Below are 20,166 nucleotides of genomic sequence, written 5' to 3'. Positions count from 1 at the left end.
TTTCATTAGTTTTTCTTTAACGTCATTTTTCCATTCCAGGATCCCATCCAAGATGCCTGTATTAATTTCTCAGGGCTACTGTAACAAATTACCACAAATTTGGTGGCTTAAAACAATAGACATGTATTCTCTCTGGAGTTCTGGAGGCTTGAAGTTCTAAGTCTGTAGGCACACTCCCTCTGAAGGTTCTAAGGGAGAATCCTTCCCGCCTCTTCCGGCTTCTGGTGGCCCTGGGTGTTCCTTGGCCTGTCACCATGGGGTGGGTGCTATCTTGGAGTGAATAATGCCAATCTCTGCCTCCATCTTTACATGGCCTTCTTTGTGCATCTCTGTGCTTGTGTGCCTCAAATTTCTTTCTCCTTTCTCTTATAGACACCAGTCATTGAATTTAGGGCTCATACTAAATCTGGGATAATCTCATCTTGAGATCCTTAACCTAATTACATCTGTAAAATCCTATTTTCAGCTAAGGTCACATTCACACATACTGGGGGTTGGCACATGGACATTTCTTTTGGGGGACACAACTCAACCCACTACAACACACATGACATTTAGTCATCATGTCGCCTTAGGCTTCTTGGGGTTGTGACAGTTTCTCAGACTTTCCTTGCTTCTGATGACTGGTCAATATTTTGTAGACTGTCTCTCAATTTAAATTTGTCTGATGTTTTTCTCATGGTGAGACTGGGGTTATGGGCTTTGGGGAGGAAGAACACTGAGGTGAGGTGCCCTTCTCAACACAAGATATCAAGGGTATATGCTATTAACTGGACTTACCACTGATGAGGTTAACCATGACCACTTGGCTAAGGAAGTGTTTACCAGGTTTCTCTACTGCAAAATTCCTTTTCCGTTCTCCCACGTCCGCACTTGTACTCTTTGGAAGCAAGTCACTAAGCATAGCCCACACTTAAGAGGTGGGGAGTTAGGCTCCACTCCTTGAGTGGGGAGCGTTTGCATAAATTATTTGGAATCCTTCTATTGTCCTTGCAATTTTGCATGCATTCTCTCCTAGGAAAGGCAGGTTTCATGGATTCCAACCAGAGTTCTACGGCCTTTACCCCATTCCTCTTAGAGAATCTGAAATTCAGGACAACCATCTGAGGAGAAAAGTCATTGATGAGTTTTCATTAACAGAAAATACTATAGGACAGAGCTATTCACAGCATGAACTGGTGTGGTCCATGTCTGCTTCATGACATTCAGGTCTGTAGTAACGTAAGTATAGATGTTGAAAGTGACATTCAGAAACTGCATAGCGGTTTCACAGAGTAATCTTATGTTTGTTGAATCTAACAACAAGGAATTAGAGCTTGTATGTTATATGCCATCATCATTATTATTATTATTAATTATTTTCCTCATAATTCACCTGTATTGTCTTTTATACAAGTACTGGTCCAGGACAGATTGGAGGGAAATGGTCAGAGAGTGGGAGAGGCACAGAAAGTGGACCCCTCTGTGTGTAGCCTCACAGAGGCCCTGGGGTTCCAGGCTGCCCCCTCCCCTCACCCACACGGCACATGCCCCTTGCTCCCCAAAATGAGAGGGCAGCCTGGGCCACCAGTAGGCTGCTGTCTGGGCCTCATCTTGCTGAGCTCAGGGCCATGACCTTCCCTGCAGGGCATACTGTTCTCACCACCCCTACACACACACACCCAGGCAGGACAGCCCCCACCGCCGTGCACCCAGGGCCAGCACTCTCCGGCTGCTCTGAGCCTGTCTGTGGTCAGCTCCATGGGCAGCCAGAGCCACCCTGCCTGGGGGAGGTGTGCTCTCACCAGGATCTGGGCATCCAGGCTTTTCCAAGAGTAAAGACTGTTCAATTTCTTTTGCTGGTGATTAGGCACGTGCAGGGCCCAGCAGAGAGATTCCACACAACACAGCTTGTGGAACTGGATGGCAGGCGTTCAAGTCCTGCCTCTTCCTCTTCCCAGCTGTGCTACATTGGGCGACTTAACCTCTCTGGGACTCTGATTCCTCAACTAGGGATAATAACAGCACCTGGCTCACAGGGTTGTTGCACGGATTGAGTTAGAAAGTATGAAGCACTGAGAGCAGGGCACTGACAGAGTGCCCTGTACGCATCTGCAAGTAGCGCAGCTGTGTAGGCTAAAGCAGTTTGAATTATTAACCAACATTTCCCAAATTATTTCCCACGGAAGCCTCAACTAGGTGATGCTTCCACCAAAAAGGTTCTTACAGCCAAATCTCGAAAACATCTGCTAGCATATCCGCATTAAACCCTGACGAGTCCACAGCAAAAAACATACAACCACCACCACAACAAACCCTAGCTTTATTTAGCCCAGCGTTTTCCAAACCTAGCGGATCCTGGAAACCTCTGCACACCTCGTGGGACAGTGTTCCACAGGACACCAGTTTGGGAAGTGCTATGGGTGAAGGCAGTGAGGGGAGTCTCTGAAAGTAGAGGAAGGGTCTCCAGGAGATGCTGTCTGGGAGGGGTGAAGCCACAGCAAGACCCCAGTGCCCAGAGAGCAGGAGGGAAGGGGGCACCTGGAATGCCAGGGCTGAGGGCCCAAGAGCAGAAGGGAAGGGCAAATCTGAGGGCCCCAAGTCAGGGGGGATGGAGATGAGCAGGGTGCTATTTGGATGCAGAGGGGAGAGAGGAGGCAGCAGCAACCCTGAGAATTTACATTGTGGGAGGGAGGAGATGGGAGAGCAGAAGGGGTGAGGAGGGAGGATTATCCCTCATTTACTTACAGAATCACTCTGCCCAGTCACCCTTCCCACCTCTGTGACTCGGGTGGGTCCAAGCCCTGTGGTTTCCCCAAGCCAGGGGCTGGAGAGGGAAAGATGAGGACAGCTGCTTCCTGGCGAAGAATAGCCCCCAGAAGGCACAAAGATGTTCTATCCCCACTATGCACAGATCGTGTGATTGTAAAATCGACAGCAGTTTTCCAGGGCCGTTAGGCTGAAATCCGGGCTGGTGCTGAAAAGAAGCAAAGGCTGCAGTCTGAGTTCCAGGCCTGGCTCTGCTGGCCACTAAAGGCTGTGCAACTTTGGGAAAATTGCTCCATGTCTCTGGTTCAAACTTCCTCTCCAAGTTTGGTCCTCAAGCCCCACTTCCCCCTCCCGTGGTCACATCAACCATAGCCAGAACATTTCTACCCCTTGCTCTGGTGCTAAAGGCATCCCCTGGTACTCAGGCCTTCTGCTCCTCCTCACCGTCAGTGCCCCCGCCCCCTGGGCCAGGCCCTCACCTCTGGAAGACCTGACGGCAGCACTGGTACACCTCAAAGCTGCTGCTGCTGAGGGTTGTGTTCAGGAGGGACAGGCAGTCGACCTCAGCCCCCCTGGGCACGTAGAGGATCCCTGTGCAGGGAAAACAGCTGGTGGGCAGGGCCCACGCCCTCCTACCCCTCAACTCCGCCCAACTGCCTGGCCCTGCACCAGGGCCAGCTAGAGAATCAGGGCTCTGAGTCCTGAGCCCGCCAGGCTGCACTCACCTGCCACACAGGCGTTCACTATGGACACAATCGCCCCTGTGCAGAGTGCCCGGAGCACGATCTGGGAGAAGTCGCTCTTCCGCTGGGGGGCCATAGAGGCTGCAAGAGGACAGGAGTGCTCAGGGCCAGGCTGCCTACACACTGAGCTTGGGCTGCATCTGCTGACCCCCTTCCTCTTCTGGTGCCAGAGGGGCAGACCTTGTCCCCCTGATGGTTGTTGACTTTGGGAGTCCTCCTTGGCCTGACTTGGGCCCCTAGGTAGCACTCCACACCTCCCCACGCACCATCAGTGGCAGGTGTAGGAAAAAACTGTGAGTTTAGAGTCAGGCTGGCCTGGGATTAAACACAGGTTCAGCCACTTATTAGCTGAATGACTTGGGACATCACTTCGCTTTTCCAAGACACAGTTTCTTTCTCTGTAAAATAGAATAAATAGAGTCCCCCCGCTGCAGGGGACTCTAAGGGGTGGAAATGTTTCTTGAAAAGAGCTGAGAGCTGTGCAGAGCCTTCCTCCCTAGGCCCCACCAGGCCTGCCTGTCCATTGTGGGTGTGAGCACTGGAGACCAAAGCCTCAGGAGACAGGCCACCACCACATCTCCCATCCCTCTCCAGAGCCCTAAGCCAGGCTTGGCCCTCAAGGCCAAGGTGCAGACCTCCTGGGCCACACCAGCAGCAGAGAAATCATGAAATTCTAGGGCTAGGTTGAGGTGGGGAAGCTCTGTGGTCATCTTGTTCAGGCCCTGTCTTAGACTAATGGGAGAGCTGAGGCCTGCAGACCCTCAGGAAGTTGTCTCAGAGCCAAGACTGGAATCCATCCCTGACCCTCCAGGATACCAGGGACCCACTGGACTCACTCAGGCCTCCCAGCATGATCCCAATGGAGCTGAAGTTGGCAAATCCACAGAGGGCAAACGTTGTGAGGGTTTCTGCTCTGACCTGAGAATACAGAAGATGAGTGGGGAGGGGCTTCCCTCAGAGGTACCGGGAGCACCCCCTCACCACCCGGCTCCTTGGCCTTAAATTTCCCTCAACTCCTTTGTGTCTCTGACCTTTGATGCGCTCGATGCCGCCCCCTTTCCAGGCCTTGCACACCCATCTCTAAGTCAACTCAAGCTGCACCCCCTCACAAACATAGCCCCCTTCCCATCCACCCATGAATCATCTTATCTTAATGACCAGCCTTCTGGGTATGATTCAGGCTGGCTCAATCCTCAGTTGGGCCCTTCTAAGCTCTGTACCTGGGGGCACGTGGGTGAAGGGCCCTTCCCTGAATGCTGCTGTCCTGGGCTTCTGCTCACTGCGAATGCACTCAGGCTGAGGCCCTCGGAGGGTGCTATCATGCCCAGAGAGGGACTGCGGCCCAGTGAAGGAAGTGTGGGATTCGGAGCCCAATCAACCTGGGCTTGTTACAGCCTATTTTCAGGTGGAGCAAGTCCATAGTCTCCTAAGTTTTAGTTTCTGCATCCGGAATGTGGAAATAATAGTACCTGCCTGAAAGGACTGCCATAAAGGTCATATAATGTATAGGAGGTACCAGGCATAGAGAGCGTACTTAAGCAAGGTAATTTTCCTTCCCTTTTGCTCTGAACAGTTTAACTTCTCAGAAATAAGGGTTAAGAGCCAAAATGAAACAATTTGGGGGGGGGGGGAATGGCTTAGACCCAGATCTCACATCATATAAAATTAAATCTAGATTATTGAAACAAATAAACATCAAATAACAGAAAATATAGGACAGTAATTATCATAGTTACAAAGTAATAGTATTACCTTTATTTTCGAGAGGAGCAAACTGAGGCTCAAAGAGGTTAAGTAACTGAGAAAGTTCACACAGCAAAAAGGCAGCTGTGTCAGAATTTGAATTCAGTTTTATCTGGCTCCAAAGCTCATACTTTTAGCTACCATATTGTTTCAGGAATTTAACACTTACCAGGTTTTTGGAATGGAGATAACTTTCTAAGATAAGAAATAATAGAAGAAATCACAAAGGCAAAGATTTGGTGTAAATTTTGTCTTAAAAGAAAAACCCCTAAATACAGAACAAAAGGGAAAAAGACTAGGAAAAATATATATAGAAAATATAACAGAAAAGAGTTAATTTCTTTATAACATACAGAGCTTTTACAAATTGATGGAAAAATATTAAGGTACCTGCATTCTGCTTGCTCGTCTATAATCACCCTCAAGACAGTAGCTCAAGTAATCTTAGAATGTAGACTGTCAAATCTTCAGTAACTTCCTACTGCTCCGTGGCCTGTGCCACTCTCCTACAATTACCACCTGTTCTAACCTCATTTCTCTCAGTTCTCCAAACAAGTGCTTTTCAACCTCAGGGCCTTTGGCTGTGTCTCTTTCTTGGCTTGGAATGCTCTTTCCAACTTCTCCTGGCCCCTTTTACCACCCCTCAGGGAGGACTTGTCTGACCAGCCCAGTCAAGGAAGACCCCTCCCTGTTTCCTCTTCTTTCCATTGTAGAACTTACCACAAATTGTGTTTTAAAATTTTTTATTCCTTTGCTTTCTTATGCTTTTCTTGTGTCTTTCACTAGATGTAAGTTCTATGATACTAGGGACGATGTCTGTCTAGTTCTCCTTTTTATCCCTGGTGCCTAGCAGAGTGCCTGGCACCTCAGAGGTCTCAAGAAATACTTGCTGAAGGAATGAAGTTCGTGTAAAAAGATCCTGGAGGAGCATATCACCCGTTATCTCTAGAGGAGTGGAGAGTGGAGCTGAGGATGAGGAGTGAGGGGAAACCTGGGCTTTTTACTCCATACTAACTTTTTTTTTAAACTAAAGAGCACATTCCTTTACAATTAAAAAAATAATTTAAAAAGCAAGAAAAGGAGGGTGGATATAGCTCTGTGGTAGGGTGCATGCTTAGCATGCATGAGGTCCCAGGTTCAATCCCCAGTACCGCCATTAAAAAAAAAAGGCAAGAAAAAATATTTCATGTTCAAAGTTTCTAGCAACCCAGGAAACACAAATTCAGTTCAAAATTCCTAGTAACCCAGGAAACAAAAATTAAAACAATGAGCTATTATTTGCCCATTAAAGTAGCAAAACTTTTTTATTTTTTAAAAAGGCTACTCAGCCCTGTTCAGTGTATGATAAAATCAATGCTCACAGGCACAGCTGGGGCAGTTTCAGTTGCTAAGACCCTTTGGGAAAGTTACTGGCAGCAACCGCTCGGGGATTCGTGCCATGTGATTCAGTCATCCCACATCTGGGAAAGCTCCGGAGGAAATGATCCGAGGAGGGAAAAGTTTCTGTGCAAAATGTTATTCACACACAGACACACAAAAAGCTATTCACTTCAGCATTGTGTATGATAGCCAAATAATGGAATTACATATTATATAATTATATTTATTATAATATAATTAGTTATAATTAATTATATATTATAATAGATGTTATTTTGGGATAGTGAGATAAAGGGTGATTTTTTTCATTCTTAATCATGTTATATACAGCTGATATTCTTTGAGAAAGTTTCATTTTAGAAAGTTTTATAGTTATTAAAAATAAATCTTAACAGAATGAACCAATCCCTAAGCTGAATCTAATATGCTGATGGTGAATGTGGTGGTGAGGTCTCCCTGTTTCCCTCTCTTACTAAGCTCACTGGATGCTCACATCCATTTCTTTGCGGGCAGGTGTCACACTGGTTTTCCAACAGAAGAGGAAGGTGCAGCGGCTGGACAAGGGCACATGGGATGGTGGCCCATCTACAGGTAGAGCTCAGCTACCTCCAACAGGCAGGTCCCCGCACCTCAGCCTCCTAAAGGCCTTGAGAAAGATGGCAGTGAAACCTGAGCCATTGTGTGGCCCAGGGCAGTAGGATGTGGGAGGCCAAGCGCCACCTCATTGTGTCTTAGCCCAGCCCCAGGGCTCTCGGGAGCAGCCGCATTACTCCCTGCCCCAGGGAGGGGACAGGGACGGGACACTCACAGAGATCCATTGCTTCCTGGAGCCGACCCACTCCTCGGCCCCCGCGAGGCGGCGCTGCTTGTACTCAGAGAGCTCCTGATAGGCCACAAACTCATTTAGAAACAGCTTCACCCCCAGCAGCTCAGCCACCACCGAGCAGTCCTCCCAGGCCACGCCCATCAAGAAAGCCACAGGCCGCAGGATGTAGGAGCAGATGAGCTGAGGCACAAGGCAAGAGGAATTGCTGGGACCACGGTCAGCCTGGACTCTGTGGGCATCCACCCACTGTCACCCACTGACCAGGGCCACCCCCTCCACAGGCTGAGTGGGCAGCCAGAACTGCACCTGGAAGCTGAGACCTTGGACGTCCACCATTTCTCCCAGCCAGGAGAGGGCAGCGTTGATGAAGGCCAGCACAGCCAGGAAGGCGATCAGGTTGGCTATGATGTTGGTCACGACCTTCACAGACAGGGCGGCCCCATTGCTAGCTGCTTCTAAAAGGTTTTGAGCATCTCTGTTGATGGGATCAAGAGCCATCGTTACTGGCCTTTACCCACAAACAGCAGGGCTCCCCAGACAGACTCAAAGAGGAAACTTGGACAAAGCATTTCAGAACCACTGGTCCTTGTTTTTCCTCTGAGAAGGGAGAGAGAAAGGGGCTGGTCCTACCACTAGGATAAGGCCCAGACTTCGGGAATATACGCTGTCCAAGATGGAAACCATTAGCCACATGTGACTTTTGAGCACTTGAAAGAAGGCTGATCAGAATTGAGAAATGTTGCAAATATACACACCAGATTTCAGAGATTTAGTACAAAAAAAAAAAAAGAATGTGAAATATCTTATTAATGTTTTTTTACATTGATTACATGTTAAAATGACAATATTTTGGATATATTGAGATAAATGAAACATTTTCTTAAAATCACCTGTTTCTCTGTACTTTTTTAAGACGGTTACTAGAAAATTTTAAATTATAGATGTGACTCATTATATTTCTCTAGGGCAGTGCTGCTCTGGACTTTCAGGAAGTTGTGAGGTTAGGGCTGCTATTCTATCCCCAAGCACATTTGTCAAAAGTGGTGTCTTTTGACATTTTTTAAGGATTAAATGTTACACAAAGGTTGCTCACTCTATGACGAAGAGATGCTAGGAAGCGAGTGAAATCAAGGGAGGCACTCACTGTATTAATGTGTGATTGACACTGGGGGGGGGTAGAGCTCAAGGCATATAGAGAAGGTGGCATGGAGCCTTTTCACGACCCTCCTCAAAACACACACACACACACACACACACACACACACACACACACACACACACACACACACCAGGCATATCCCCAAGAACCAGGCCAAAATGCCTTGACTAGTCCATGTTTCCTGCTGGTCAGAGACTGGAAAATAAGATGTGAGAACTGGAGCCTACATTTTCTCAAGGGAAGCCTCAACCAGGGCAGTGAGCAAAGAGAGGTGGGCTGGGCTTGGTGGAAGACAGCGATGGGCAGAGAAAACAGGACCTGCTGTTGCCCCTGCTCTGCTCCAGTCCCCACCCCCACCCCACTCCCCGCTCTGCAGGCCCTCCTGCTGCTCACCCATAGGTCAGTTTCACTCCTTCCTCACTCCTAAACTTGGACTCCTCCACCTCTGGGTAGACCAGCTTGGAGAGGGCTAAAGCACAAGGAGCAGCCATCACGGAGGCAGCAATTAAGGAGGCAGCATCGATCTGCAAGAATGAGAAAGAGGGTTATAGAGAGACAAGTCAGGAAATGTGGAGGCCAAGAGGTGCAGCTCAGGGCAGCAGGAGAACATGGTATTCTACCCCACTGGTACGTCATCATTGTTGGTACTTCCAGCATCACTATTGATAATAATAATACCTTTTATGTGTAGAGGGTCACAGGCTGTATGCACAGAACCTCATATTTTACCCCCAGCACTTCTGTAAATCAGGCAGGGCAAGGATTATTAACCCATTTGACAGACAAGGAAACTGAGGTTCCAAAGGGTTAAGAATGACTTGCCCAAAATAACAGAAGAGAAGCAGTTAGACTTATCATGTCTTTGGGCTCCAAGTTCAAGGTTCTTCCTTCTCTTCTAGGCTGACTACTAATCTGAGGGCTGATTCATCATTGGCCGAAGGCTTTGTGATGGTTTCAGACAAAGCTCACAGAATCTGAGAGTTGGGACAGATTCAAGATGTGAGCTAATTTGACCTGGGAGTGAAGGAATGTCCTACCTCTATAAGATCCCTCCTTGAATCCTTACTGTGAGAGGGAACTCACCACTTCAAGGAAGCCCATCATCCACTCCCATGGTCAGAGAGCTGTTTCTAAGGAAACCTGCCTCCTTCAACAGCCAGCTTTTGGCCCTGAGTCTGTCTTCTGGAGCCACGCGGTAGGAGCCCTTCCCAACAAGATGAAGCAACCAGAGCCCCTGGGAATCTCCCTTTCTGAATTTGTATCCTCGCTGTGATCCCAAACCCTTTGCTTCCCTGTTCTCTTCATAGAGATGGGACACTCTTCACCACTGTGTTATTTACCAAATGGGAAAATTAGGTCCAACCCAAACATCTAACAATGGGGGATGGCTAAGCATTGTCAAGCTGCCATCAAAAATGATGGTTACCAAGGCTTCACAATAACGTGGAGAAATGCCCACAAACTTGCACACAGAGCGTAACCACAATGGTGGAGAAAAAACAAACCCCACAACTATGCATAAAAAGAAGATCAGAAAGAAACACACCAGAATGGCAACCAATTGTCTGTTCCTGGCTGCCAGGGCCAGAGTGATTTTCTGTTCTTTTGGCCTTTTTGTCTATTTCTAAATGTCCACAGTGATATATATTGCTTTCATAAACAGAAAAGTAAAATAGACTTATTCTTCTTAAAATTTATAATAAATCAACTGCAGTTCTTAAATTTTAGATAAAAAGGAAAAAAGGTCAGGAGGGGAGTTTAAGCTACATGTTCAGGCTTATAAAAGCAGAGGGCCAAAGAAGCCCACGGAAGTACCAGGAACTGCTGATGAGGAACCAGACCTGGGAGACCCTCTGAAACCCAGGTAATATCCTTCTTCTTCTTCTTTTAAAGCCCTTTTGTTTCCTTTCAATGGAAGGCGAAACCCCTTAAGACGTGTACAGCATCAGCACCCACCTCCCGCACACCCCCATCACTGGCACTGGGTGCACAGGCTCTGCTCCTTGAGGGGATGGCCAGCCTCATGCAGGTGTCCTCTCTGGGCTTTCCGGGCTGGGCTTCGGGACGTCACTGGCCTCCTTCTCAGGTGCCAAGTTCCAGTGGGCATGATGCCATACCTGGAATCTGGGGTTTTCCCTTCACCAGCCAGGACTCTCCCCTTTCCTCCAGCTTGAAGGTTACATCTGGTTTGTCAAGTCAGCTTCCAGTGGGGAATACACCCTGCGGTTGTCACATCCCTGGACACTGCCCATTGAGTGGGCCATTCGTGGCCACCGCTTCAGATGCCCCAGGTGGTCATCTCCCGCTCATCTTGGACAGGGCTGAGTCCTGCACAGGCAGGGCTCCCTGGGACACAGGGTCAGCCCACACGCGGCTTCCCTGCTGCTAGCTTCTCTCAGTGCCGGGACATCCCCCAGCCCTTCCTCCAGGCACTGGGTCAGGAATGCCTTCTGTCCCAGCCTCTCAGGGCCCACTCCTGCCCAAGACCCTCCTCTCTCTACTCAAAGGTGTCCTATGTGAAGAGGGATAGAGGGAGACACAGAAAACAAACTTACGGTTACCAGGGGGGAAAGGAGGTGGGAAGGGATAAATTGGGAGTTCAAAACTTGCAGATATTAACTACTATATATAAAACAGATAAACAACAAGTTTCTTCTGTATAGCACAGGGAACTATATTCAACATCTTGTAGTAAACTATAATGAAAAAGAGTATGAAAACGAATATATGTATGTACATATATGATTGAAACATTATGCTGTACACCAGAAACTGACACATTGTTAACTTACTCTACTTCAATAAATAAAGAAATTAAATTAAATTAAATTAAAAAAAGAGGGATAGAGGGTATGAGCTCTCCACTTCAATTTTCAAAATGATCTTTACTGAGAAAGGAAATAAATCAGACAATTACAAAGCATAAAATGGGCTAGTTTCAGAAAGATGGATTTCCTTAATATGTCAGAACAATGACCATGTCTTAGGTGTTTTCTGTCTATTATTGCATTCAATTCTTAAACTGCTGCAAGGTGGGCAGCAATTCTACCCATTTTATAGATGTGGAAACTAAGCATGTAGTTGACTCTCACGTGGCCCTGCCTGGGACTTCACAGACTGTCCCAGGGGCTCCCAGTCTTGCACAATTGATTGTGGCCACCTGTCAACCCAGCCTGTGTTCACAGCCCAAGGCACACATCTGGATCCCCTTTCACAGTGGTCCTGAACCAAAGGGCTGGGTAGAGAGGCCAGTGTCCGGGGTGAGCAGAGAGAGTTAGTGCCTGCCGTAGAGCTTTTGGGGGAAATGCTGAAAAGGGACATGTATGTGGAGGTCTCAGTGAAAGTATTCAGTCAAGTGACCCTTGGGACTTCAGACCAGGGAGAAGGTCTAGACCAGTGTTGTCTGACACATATAAAATAACCTGTGATTTAAATTGTCTAGCAGCTAATTAAAACATAAAAAGAAACATGAAATTAATTTTGATAATGTGTTTTATTTAACCCCATATATCCAAAATATTATCCTTCTACCCATGTAATCAATATAAAACTTATGAATAAAATACAGTAATTGTCTTTTCATACTGTCTCACAGCAGCTCTCATTTCAGACTGGCCGTACTCCAAGTGCTCAAATAGCTAGTGGCTACTGGGTCAAACAGCTCAGGTCTAGAAACATCCATATTTTAGCAGAAGGAGGGGCACAGGGCAGAGGGAGCCAAAAGTTGAGCAACAAAGAGAAAGGAGTAGAGAGTAAGGGGGATCTCTCTGGAATTCAGGGCTTAAGGGCAGAGCCAAGGACACAGCGAGGGATTGCTTCGAGGAGGAGAGAGTGGGAGGAAGCCCTGGGTCTGCTGCAGTGGCAGCCAAGAGCCAGGTGGGGGCAGAAGAGGGCTTTTCTGTTACAGGACTGGGGGCCCATCCAGAGGCAGGAAGGAAGAATGGTAGGCTGGGTGCCCTTCACTTTTGGCTAGCTATGGTGGTAGCCTGGGGCTTCCGTGCCAGAGGCTATGGATGGAGACCCACAGCCACGTGGCCGATGCTGGCAGCACATTCTATAGAGCTAAAGGGCAGTGGGTACCCCGGCCCCTTCGGGGGGAGGCCTGACTGCCTGGGGCTGGGGCTGGACGCTGGCCTGGGAAAGGGAAGGAAAGGAGTCTGAATTGTAAGGCAGCCTGTGAAAAAGGGAGAGTTCTTCCAGTATTTTAGTCTTAAGTAATGGCAGCAACGCACATGCAGTAGAAAGAATACCATTCTTCCAACTGGCTGTGGGATGCAGAGCAAAGTTAAGACATTTAAAAACCCTAAATCTGCCCCCAACCCCTCAAATAGTAGGGCAACATCTCCCCCAGTACACCGCCATGAAAAAAATTTCAGGAACAAAGTTCAGAGTTCCCATTTTTGAAACATCAAATTCCTTCCCAAATCAATTGGTGGTGAGGTGTCTTTGTTGGGGGGTTCTGATGGGCCCTTCCTAGGCCTTGGTGAGACAAGATATGAACCTAGATAATCTCTAAAATTCTAGATGTGAGTGTGCCAGGCCAAGAAGACAAAGCCCTGGAGCACAAGGGGACTTTCTGAAAAGTCACGCAGCAGCTGCTCTGCCCAGACAGCTCTGTGAGCACGTGGAACTGAGCCTCCTGGTGTGGCCAGGTGTCCTGAGGGAAGAAGGGACTGAGAGGCAGATTTGCTCATCCCCTAGGCCAGCCCCAGGGACAGAGATGAGAAAGACAGGTGGAATTTGGGTCCTGAGAAGGGGACAGTGTGGGTCACTCTGTCATCCGCAGCATCATGCACAGCATCAGGGGAGACTAGGTGCAGTGAAGGCAGGCTGCTCTCCTCCAAATCCGCACTGAGTTACAGTGCATTGCATGGATGAGCTTACAGCTTTACATTTACATTGTTTTGTGTTTTTTTTTAATATCACAAATAATGTTGGAATTTTGCATCTTTTGACCACTTAAGAAAATATTTCTGTATCATAATATTCCTAAACTGGATCAAAGGGAAGGAGTAGTCTTAAGTTGACTGATAGGTGTTCTTCAAAAAGTTTAGAGCAAATTGTACTCCCATCAAGAACATACGAATTTTTGCAAATGATGTGACTGACAAAAGTTTAATTTCCAGAATATATAAACACTCATACTTAATAACAACAAAAAAAACCCAATTCAAAAATAAGCAGAAGACTTAAACAAGCAATTTCCCGATGAAGAAATACAAATGGCCAATAGGCACATGAAAATATTGCTAATTATCAGAGAAATAAAATAAATACAATGCGGTATCACCTCACGCCACTCAGAATGGCCATCATTCAAAAGTCCACGAATGATAAATGCTGGAGAGGGTTTGGAGAAAAGGGAGCCCTCCTAAACTGCTGGTGGGAAGGTAGTTTGGTGCAGCAATTATGGAAAATGGTATGGAGGCTCCTCAAAAAACTAAAAATAGACTCACCATTTGATCCAGCAATCCCATTCCTGGGTATATATCTGGAGGGAACTCTAATTTGAAAAGATACATGCACCCCAATGTTCACAGCAGCACTATATATAATAGCCAAGACATGGAAGCAACCTAAATGTCCATCGACAGATGACTGGGTAAAGAAGTTGTATATTTATACATTGGAATACTACTCAGTGATAAAAAATAATAAAATAATGCCATTTGCAGCAACATAGATGGATCTGGAGATCATCATTCTAAGTGAAGTAAGCCAGAAAGAGAAAGAAAAATACCATGTGATATCACTCATATGTGGAATCTTAAAAAAAAAAAAAGAAAGAAAGAAAAAGGAGGACATTAATGAACTCATCTACAAAACAGAAGCAGACTCGCAGACATAGTAAACAATCTTATAGTTACCGGGGGAAAGTGGATGGGAAGGGATAAATTTGAGAGTATGAGATTTGCAAATGTTGACCACTATATATAAAAATAGATTAAAAATAAATTTCTTCTTTATAGCACAGGGAAATATATTCAATATCTTGTAATAACCTTTAATGAAAATGAATATATGTGTATACATTCATGACTGGGACATTATGCTGTACACCAGAAATTGACACATTGTAACTGACTATACTTCAGTTGAAAAAAAAAAGAATTAGAAAAAAATAGAATATGAATACCTCACAGCCTTGCTGTTTAGAGGCATGTACAATGTTGCATATCTTTTAGAAGACACATGTTATTATTGTTTTATTTCTTTGACTATCAGTGAACTTGAGTATCTGCTTATAATGTAGGAACTATTTTCTCCTGATCAATCATTAAACTTTTAAAAAATTGTGACTTTTCTCACCATTCAGAGGTTTTTCATTTTTATCAGTCAGTTCTGTTAGCTTTTTCCTTTACACTTCTGGATTTCATTTCATACACAGAATTTTACAAGAAAAAGGCAAGTTGCAGAAAAGTATGGATAGAATTACCTCATCTTTAATAAAAAAAAAGAGAGGGGAGAGTATAGCTCAAGCAGTAGAGCACATGCTTAGCATGCATGAGGTTCTGGGTTCAATTCCCAGTACCTCCTCCAAAAACAAACCAACAAACAAACGTAATTACCCCACACCCACCAGAAAAAGAAAAGAAAGCAAGTGTGTGTGCTTTCTGGTATATACTTAAATGACTATTTACACAGAAGTATCTGGAATGACATATTTTAAGTCAGTAGTTCTCAAATCGAGTGAGTATCAGAATCATCTGGAAGCATGTTACAATACAGGATCTTGGGCCTCATCCCTCGTGGTTCTGATTCAGCAGGTTTGGGGAGGGACCCAAGAATTTGTTTCTCTATGTGGGGAGGGTATAGCTCAGTGGTAGAGTGTGTGCTTAGCATGCACAAGGTCCTGGGTTCAATCCCCAGTACCTCCATTAATAAATAAATAAACAAACCTAATTACCCACACTCCTCCTCAATACAAAATAAAATGGCCTCAAGAAAGCAGCATTAATTTAAAATACATTAATTGAAAAAATAATTTGTATTTCTAACAAGTTCCCAGGTGAGGCTGGAGCTGCTGGTCTGGTCGATGGACAACAATTTGAGAACTACAGTTCTAATCTAGGAAAAGCAGTTATCTGTGGGAATAAAGTTGGTTTTTTTACTTTATTAACTTCTGTAAGAAGCAAGAATCTTTTATAGTGAAGGAAAAAATTTAAGATCTTTAAAGATTTGCGTGTGAAAGTACACACAAATGCAAACATTATTACCAGGCACTTTGCTGGGGACACACTGAAGATCCATCTCTGCTTGCCATGCAATAGGATGGTGATTGGTTTAAGGGCCCGAATCATATCATTGGAACTTGACCTAGAATGTATTGTGCTCAGAAAGCTGCACAAGTTAAAATTTAGGAGTAGAGGAAGGACTTGTGCCCAGAAAGGGTGTCTAGAAGAGGAGGTGGGAAGAGGGGGTACAGGAAGAGTAGGATAAATCTCCAGGGATGGTCTAGATGAGGGACTGTGTGTATGAGTTTCAGAGCCAGGCAGATCTGGGCTCAAGTCCTGGCTTTGGGCATCTCATCTCACTTGTTCTCTGTGCCTCAATTTCCTCATCTGTAAAATGGGGATATTAAAAGCCCGAGCACTCTGCCTGGTGCATAGTCGATATACCAGTAAGCTGAACACTGGAAGTCTTTGCTCCCACTGGCCATGTGAGAAGCCCAAATAGTTCAGCCCACTTGGCCCACTTCAATCAGGTGAAGCCTCTCCTCCCACCATCACAGCAGCCCACAGGAGAGGACCCCTGGTTGCTCTGGCCAGGAGTTGTGTGGGGCTTCTACAAAGGTGGGTTTCAGGTTCTCAGTTTTCAGCAAGCAGAAGGAGGGCTCTACATACCCCAAAGGAGATGTAGGCGCCCAGCAAGCTGCCGGCAATCGTGGCGTAGCCTCCGGTCATGACAACGTGGATTTCAGAGAGTGTCATGTCTGCCAAGTAGGGCCGGATCAGTAGAGGGGCCTCATTCTGCAAATGGGAAAGATGTCAGGCAAGCAGTGCTGGCCAGGCAAGCACTGGCACCTGGGGTGTTCCTCTTCCCCCTGGGAGTGGGCAGGTCACAGTGAGTGCTGGGGACCCCAGGGGAAGAGTGGGGTGGGGTGAAGACCATGGTCTGTACTTGGCTGAGCCTCTCTGAACCTCAGTGTCACCCTGGCTTGGTTAGAAGGACCCCCAGCCCTTTCTTTTGGCCTGATTATGCTGCCTCTGGGTTAAGTGCCTCCAGGGACCCCATTAAGCACTTCACACTCACTACTTACAACCTTCTGAGAAAGAAATGGTCATCTTATTTTCCAGGAGAGCAGAGATCAAAGAATTACCTCTATTCATGCAGATAGCCAGAAGCAGATGTAACTCCAGGCCTGAGCTTTTAATGAAGCCATGCGGGTTGCCAAGAAGAAAGGAGCTGGCGCGTTAGCTGGCATATTTACTTCAGGGCACCTTGGGAAGCCTGAGCCATTTATTCATTCAATAAATAATTACAGCACCTACTATGTTCCAGACTGTTACATGATATGGGGATACAGCTGGGGGAGACGGAAGGCAGGTGGGCAAGCCAGGGTAAGGAGTGGGTTTGAATAGGGTGTCACATGATCTGACTTGTGCTTTTAAAGGGTCACTCCAGCACGTGTGTGAAGGATGGATAGTAGGGGCAAGAACGTAGGGAGGGCTGGGAGGAGGTGATAACAGTGCCAGGTGAGAGACTCGTAGCAAAGGAGAAGAAAGGCAACAGGGCAAGACTGAGATGAGATGTAGGGGCAGAGCTGGCAGGGCTTGCTGATGGATTGGATACAGCTAGGAGCAAGGGAAGTATAGGAAGAAAGTATGACTCCTCGGTTTTTGTCTAGACAACATTGTGCAAGATGTTGCCATTTACCAAGAAGGGAAAGACTTGGAGACGTGCAGGTATGTTGAGGGAGGAAATCAAGGGTAGGACTTAGCCTAGTAAATTTGAGATACCCCTTAGATATCCAAGTGGAGGGTCAAGTTGGATATGTCAGACTGAAGTTTAGGGGAGAGGAAGTGTTTAAGCCATGGGGCTGGTGTGACCTGCCCCCCACCTTGACACCAAAGTTAATTCAACTTCAGAGCTCTTCACATCACCCAAGGTGACATTCACCTAAGATTTGTATTTTCTCAACAAAAACCATTGATCACTTTGCAGCATTTCATGTAAAGTAAGTGCTTTTGTATTTCAGTATCCTTTTCTCTTTTGCCTCATTTTGAACATGAAGGGATTTTGGACAATTTATCTGACAGCACATCTGTCTTAATTGGCTTGGGAAAAAACCTTTAAGATCAACAGACTTGCATCATAGCAAAGAAGATGCAAATATTCTCCAAACTTTCCTAAACTATCCAGTGAAATATAGCATACTTTGGCAAGTATGTTGTTTTGTGACTCAAGTGTTAGGCAGATGGGCCAGGATCCTGGACAAGTCACCAGAGTCTCACCCCTAGGAGAGACTTCTCAGAAAGAGGGAGAGAAAGAAGGCAACCTGATGTTGCAGAAAGAACCCTGGCCAGGAAGGAGAAGAGGTAGATTCTAAGTCTTGGTTTATGTTGTGGGATCTTGGAAAAATCATCCCCACTCCTGAGTCTTAGCTTCTGCATATATGAAAGAAGAACACTGGACTCCATCTGTAGGATTTGTGAGTCTCTAAGCTGATGAAGACAGCCTAGGCCTAGGGTGGTTGGAGGTGCCAGGCAGGTGCCATCCTCCCTGGCATGACCCAGGCAGGGAGTGCATCCTCAAACAGAGCATCCTAGGGCAGCAGCCTTTGGTGACCCTGGGAGGTTTGACTGGCTCTTCTGATGACTGAATCACAGCTCTAGGGAGCCAGGGCACCTGAGGGCAGGAGGATGCGGTACCCACCTGGCTTACAAAGATATTTCCAGCCACACTCAGGGTCTCTGTGGCCGTGGTGCCCATGGTGACCTGCATCAGCCAGGAGATCTAGAAGGAAGCAGGGTGCTTTTTGTGGGCTGGCATCAGCAAGCCCAGGGGAAGAGAGAGTCAGGGGTGGAAGAACCTTAGAAGCCTTCCTTCCAACTCCCAACCCAGGTAGGACCCCCCTCACCTACATTTTCCACCAAAGTCCATTCATCTCCTTCCAAACTTTCATTGATGGGGGCTTACCACCCATTGAGAATTGCTATACACCTACACCTTGGAGATGACCAACACTTCTTAGCTTAGTAAAGGCTCTGAGAAGTCCTGCATGAAAAATTGTTTGAATTTGTTTGGCCTGGTGTCTAGCCTAGCTTCACAAAATTATTTGCCCATAGGATCCCTTTGCCTAGTAGCATTTTTTAACCTGTTAAGAAACTAGAGTTTTGTGAAAAGGCTTCGGGAAACTTCTTCCTTTCAATCAGTGTGAATCTGCTTCCCTGGAATTTCTCTCCACTGCAGGTGACTTTCAGGCTGCCTGTTCCCTAATCTTTCTTCTACAAGTGTTTGGAATCCTACACCAAACCCTCTTCATCCTGCCTTTTTTTTCCAGGTCCTTCATCCCTACTTCCTTCAGCCATTCTATGGAAGGTATGGTTTCAGGCCCTTTCACTCTCCTGCTGATGGTTCAGTTTATCACAACCCCTTGGTCAAACACATTCTCCAAATTTGGGGATAATGGCCTCCCTCATGCCATGCACTGTGCACTATTAACATAACCACAGGCGGTTTTTGCACTTCTGGCAATTACCTGGTGGTACTGGTTTGTTCTGAGCTCAGTCAGCTAAAACCTCAGAATCTCTTGCCATGCCCAGTACTATCCAATGCTGTCTCCTGCATCCTGGTTTTATGCAGCAGATTTTATGAACATAAGCACAGGATTTGACATTTATGTCAGCAAAGTATGGCCAATATGGCTCATTCCTCTCAAGATCTTTTTGGTATAAATTATCTTTTCCCCTAACACTTCTCCTTAATGCAGCTTCAGTTCTGTTAACTTCACTTCCACCAAGACCACATTGGGTCTTGGTGCCATTTCTCCTTAGTATCATGACAAGAGACTCTGAAAGGATGTTTGGTTAGCAGTAGATTCTGAGAGGCTGTTGGCCCTGGGAGCAGGCGGTTCCGGGAAGGTCCAGGCTCTCGGAGCAGGGGGTTGGGGGGGAGGGTTTGGGCCCTGGGAGCATGGCATTCTGGGAGAGTGCATCCCCATGAGACCGTGACTCGAGATGGGGGCCCCGGCCAGGACATTGGGAGCTCACCTTCAGGATCACCCACTGCATGAGGCCCACGTAGTAGAGAACTGACATGGCGCAGCTGAAGAAAACAATGACAGGCAAAACCTGCCAGGAAAGAGCACAGGCCCCCGGGTGAGAGGCAGATGGGTGGCAGGGTACCACGCAGGGCCTCGGGGCCCCCAGATAGCCTGCTTCATCCAAGGCCTCTCCCTGAAGAGGCCTGACAGGGTCGGGGAGAAGGTCTAAATTGGTACATAAAATCACACGTGGGACCTCTCTGGAGACAGTGTCCTCACCGTTCCCCTCTAAACATTAACCATCCACCCAGCCGTCCCTCCTCCTCCCCTCACCATGGATGAGGGCTGGGCTGTGGTGGAG

At 46.7% G+C, this 20,166-nt stretch overlaps 1 protein-coding gene and 1 non-coding gene across 6 annotated transcripts in view; one reads left to right on the top strand and one right to left on the bottom strand.

Moving 5' to 3' along the window:
• Positions 1-2,285: 2,285 nt before the first annotated feature.
• SLC28A1 (solute carrier family 28 member 1) overlaps positions 2,286-20,166 on the bottom strand; it is a 45,908-nt gene continuing 28,027 nt past the window's right edge. For 3 of the 5 annotated variants that reach the window (XM_031440628.2, XM_064480622.1, XM_064480621.1), the window contains 10 exons: positions 19,813-19,893; positions 18,476-18,556; positions 16,444-16,569; positions 8,993-9,123; positions 7,747-7,915; positions 7,423-7,620; positions 4,328-4,409; positions 3,474-3,572; positions 3,228-3,339; positions 2,286-2,956 (listed from right to left, as the gene is read on the bottom strand). In XM_031440628.2, coding sequence (XP_031296488.1) covers positions 2,884-2,956; positions 3,228-3,339; positions 3,474-3,572; positions 4,328-4,409; positions 7,423-7,620; positions 7,747-7,915; positions 8,993-9,123; positions 16,444-16,569; positions 18,476-18,556; positions 19,813-19,893 — 1,152 coding nt within the window. In that variant the 3' untranslated portion in view covers positions 2,286-2,883. Of the gene's footprint in view, positions 2,957-3,227; positions 3,340-3,473; positions 3,573-4,327; positions 4,410-7,422; positions 7,621-7,746; positions 7,916-8,992; positions 9,124-13,680; positions 14,366-16,443; positions 16,570-18,475; positions 18,557-19,812; positions 19,894-20,166 lie in introns of those variants that run through there. The other 2 variants (XM_064480623.1, XM_064480624.1) reach the window with 2 other exon arrangements.
• Positions 15,405-15,477, top strand: TRNAA-AGC (transfer RNA alanine (anticodon AGC)). The gene has a single exon. It is a non-coding gene; the product is annotated as a tRNA-Ala (tRNA).

The sequence above is a fragment of the Camelus dromedarius genome, chromosome 29 (assembly GCF_036321535.1).
Source record: "Camelus dromedarius isolate mCamDro1 chromosome 29, mCamDro1.pat, whole genome shotgun sequence".
Lineage (NCBI taxonomy): Eukaryota > Metazoa > Chordata > Mammalia > Artiodactyla > Camelidae > Camelus > Camelus dromedarius.
This window is presented reverse-complemented; position numbering and strand designations above follow the sequence as displayed.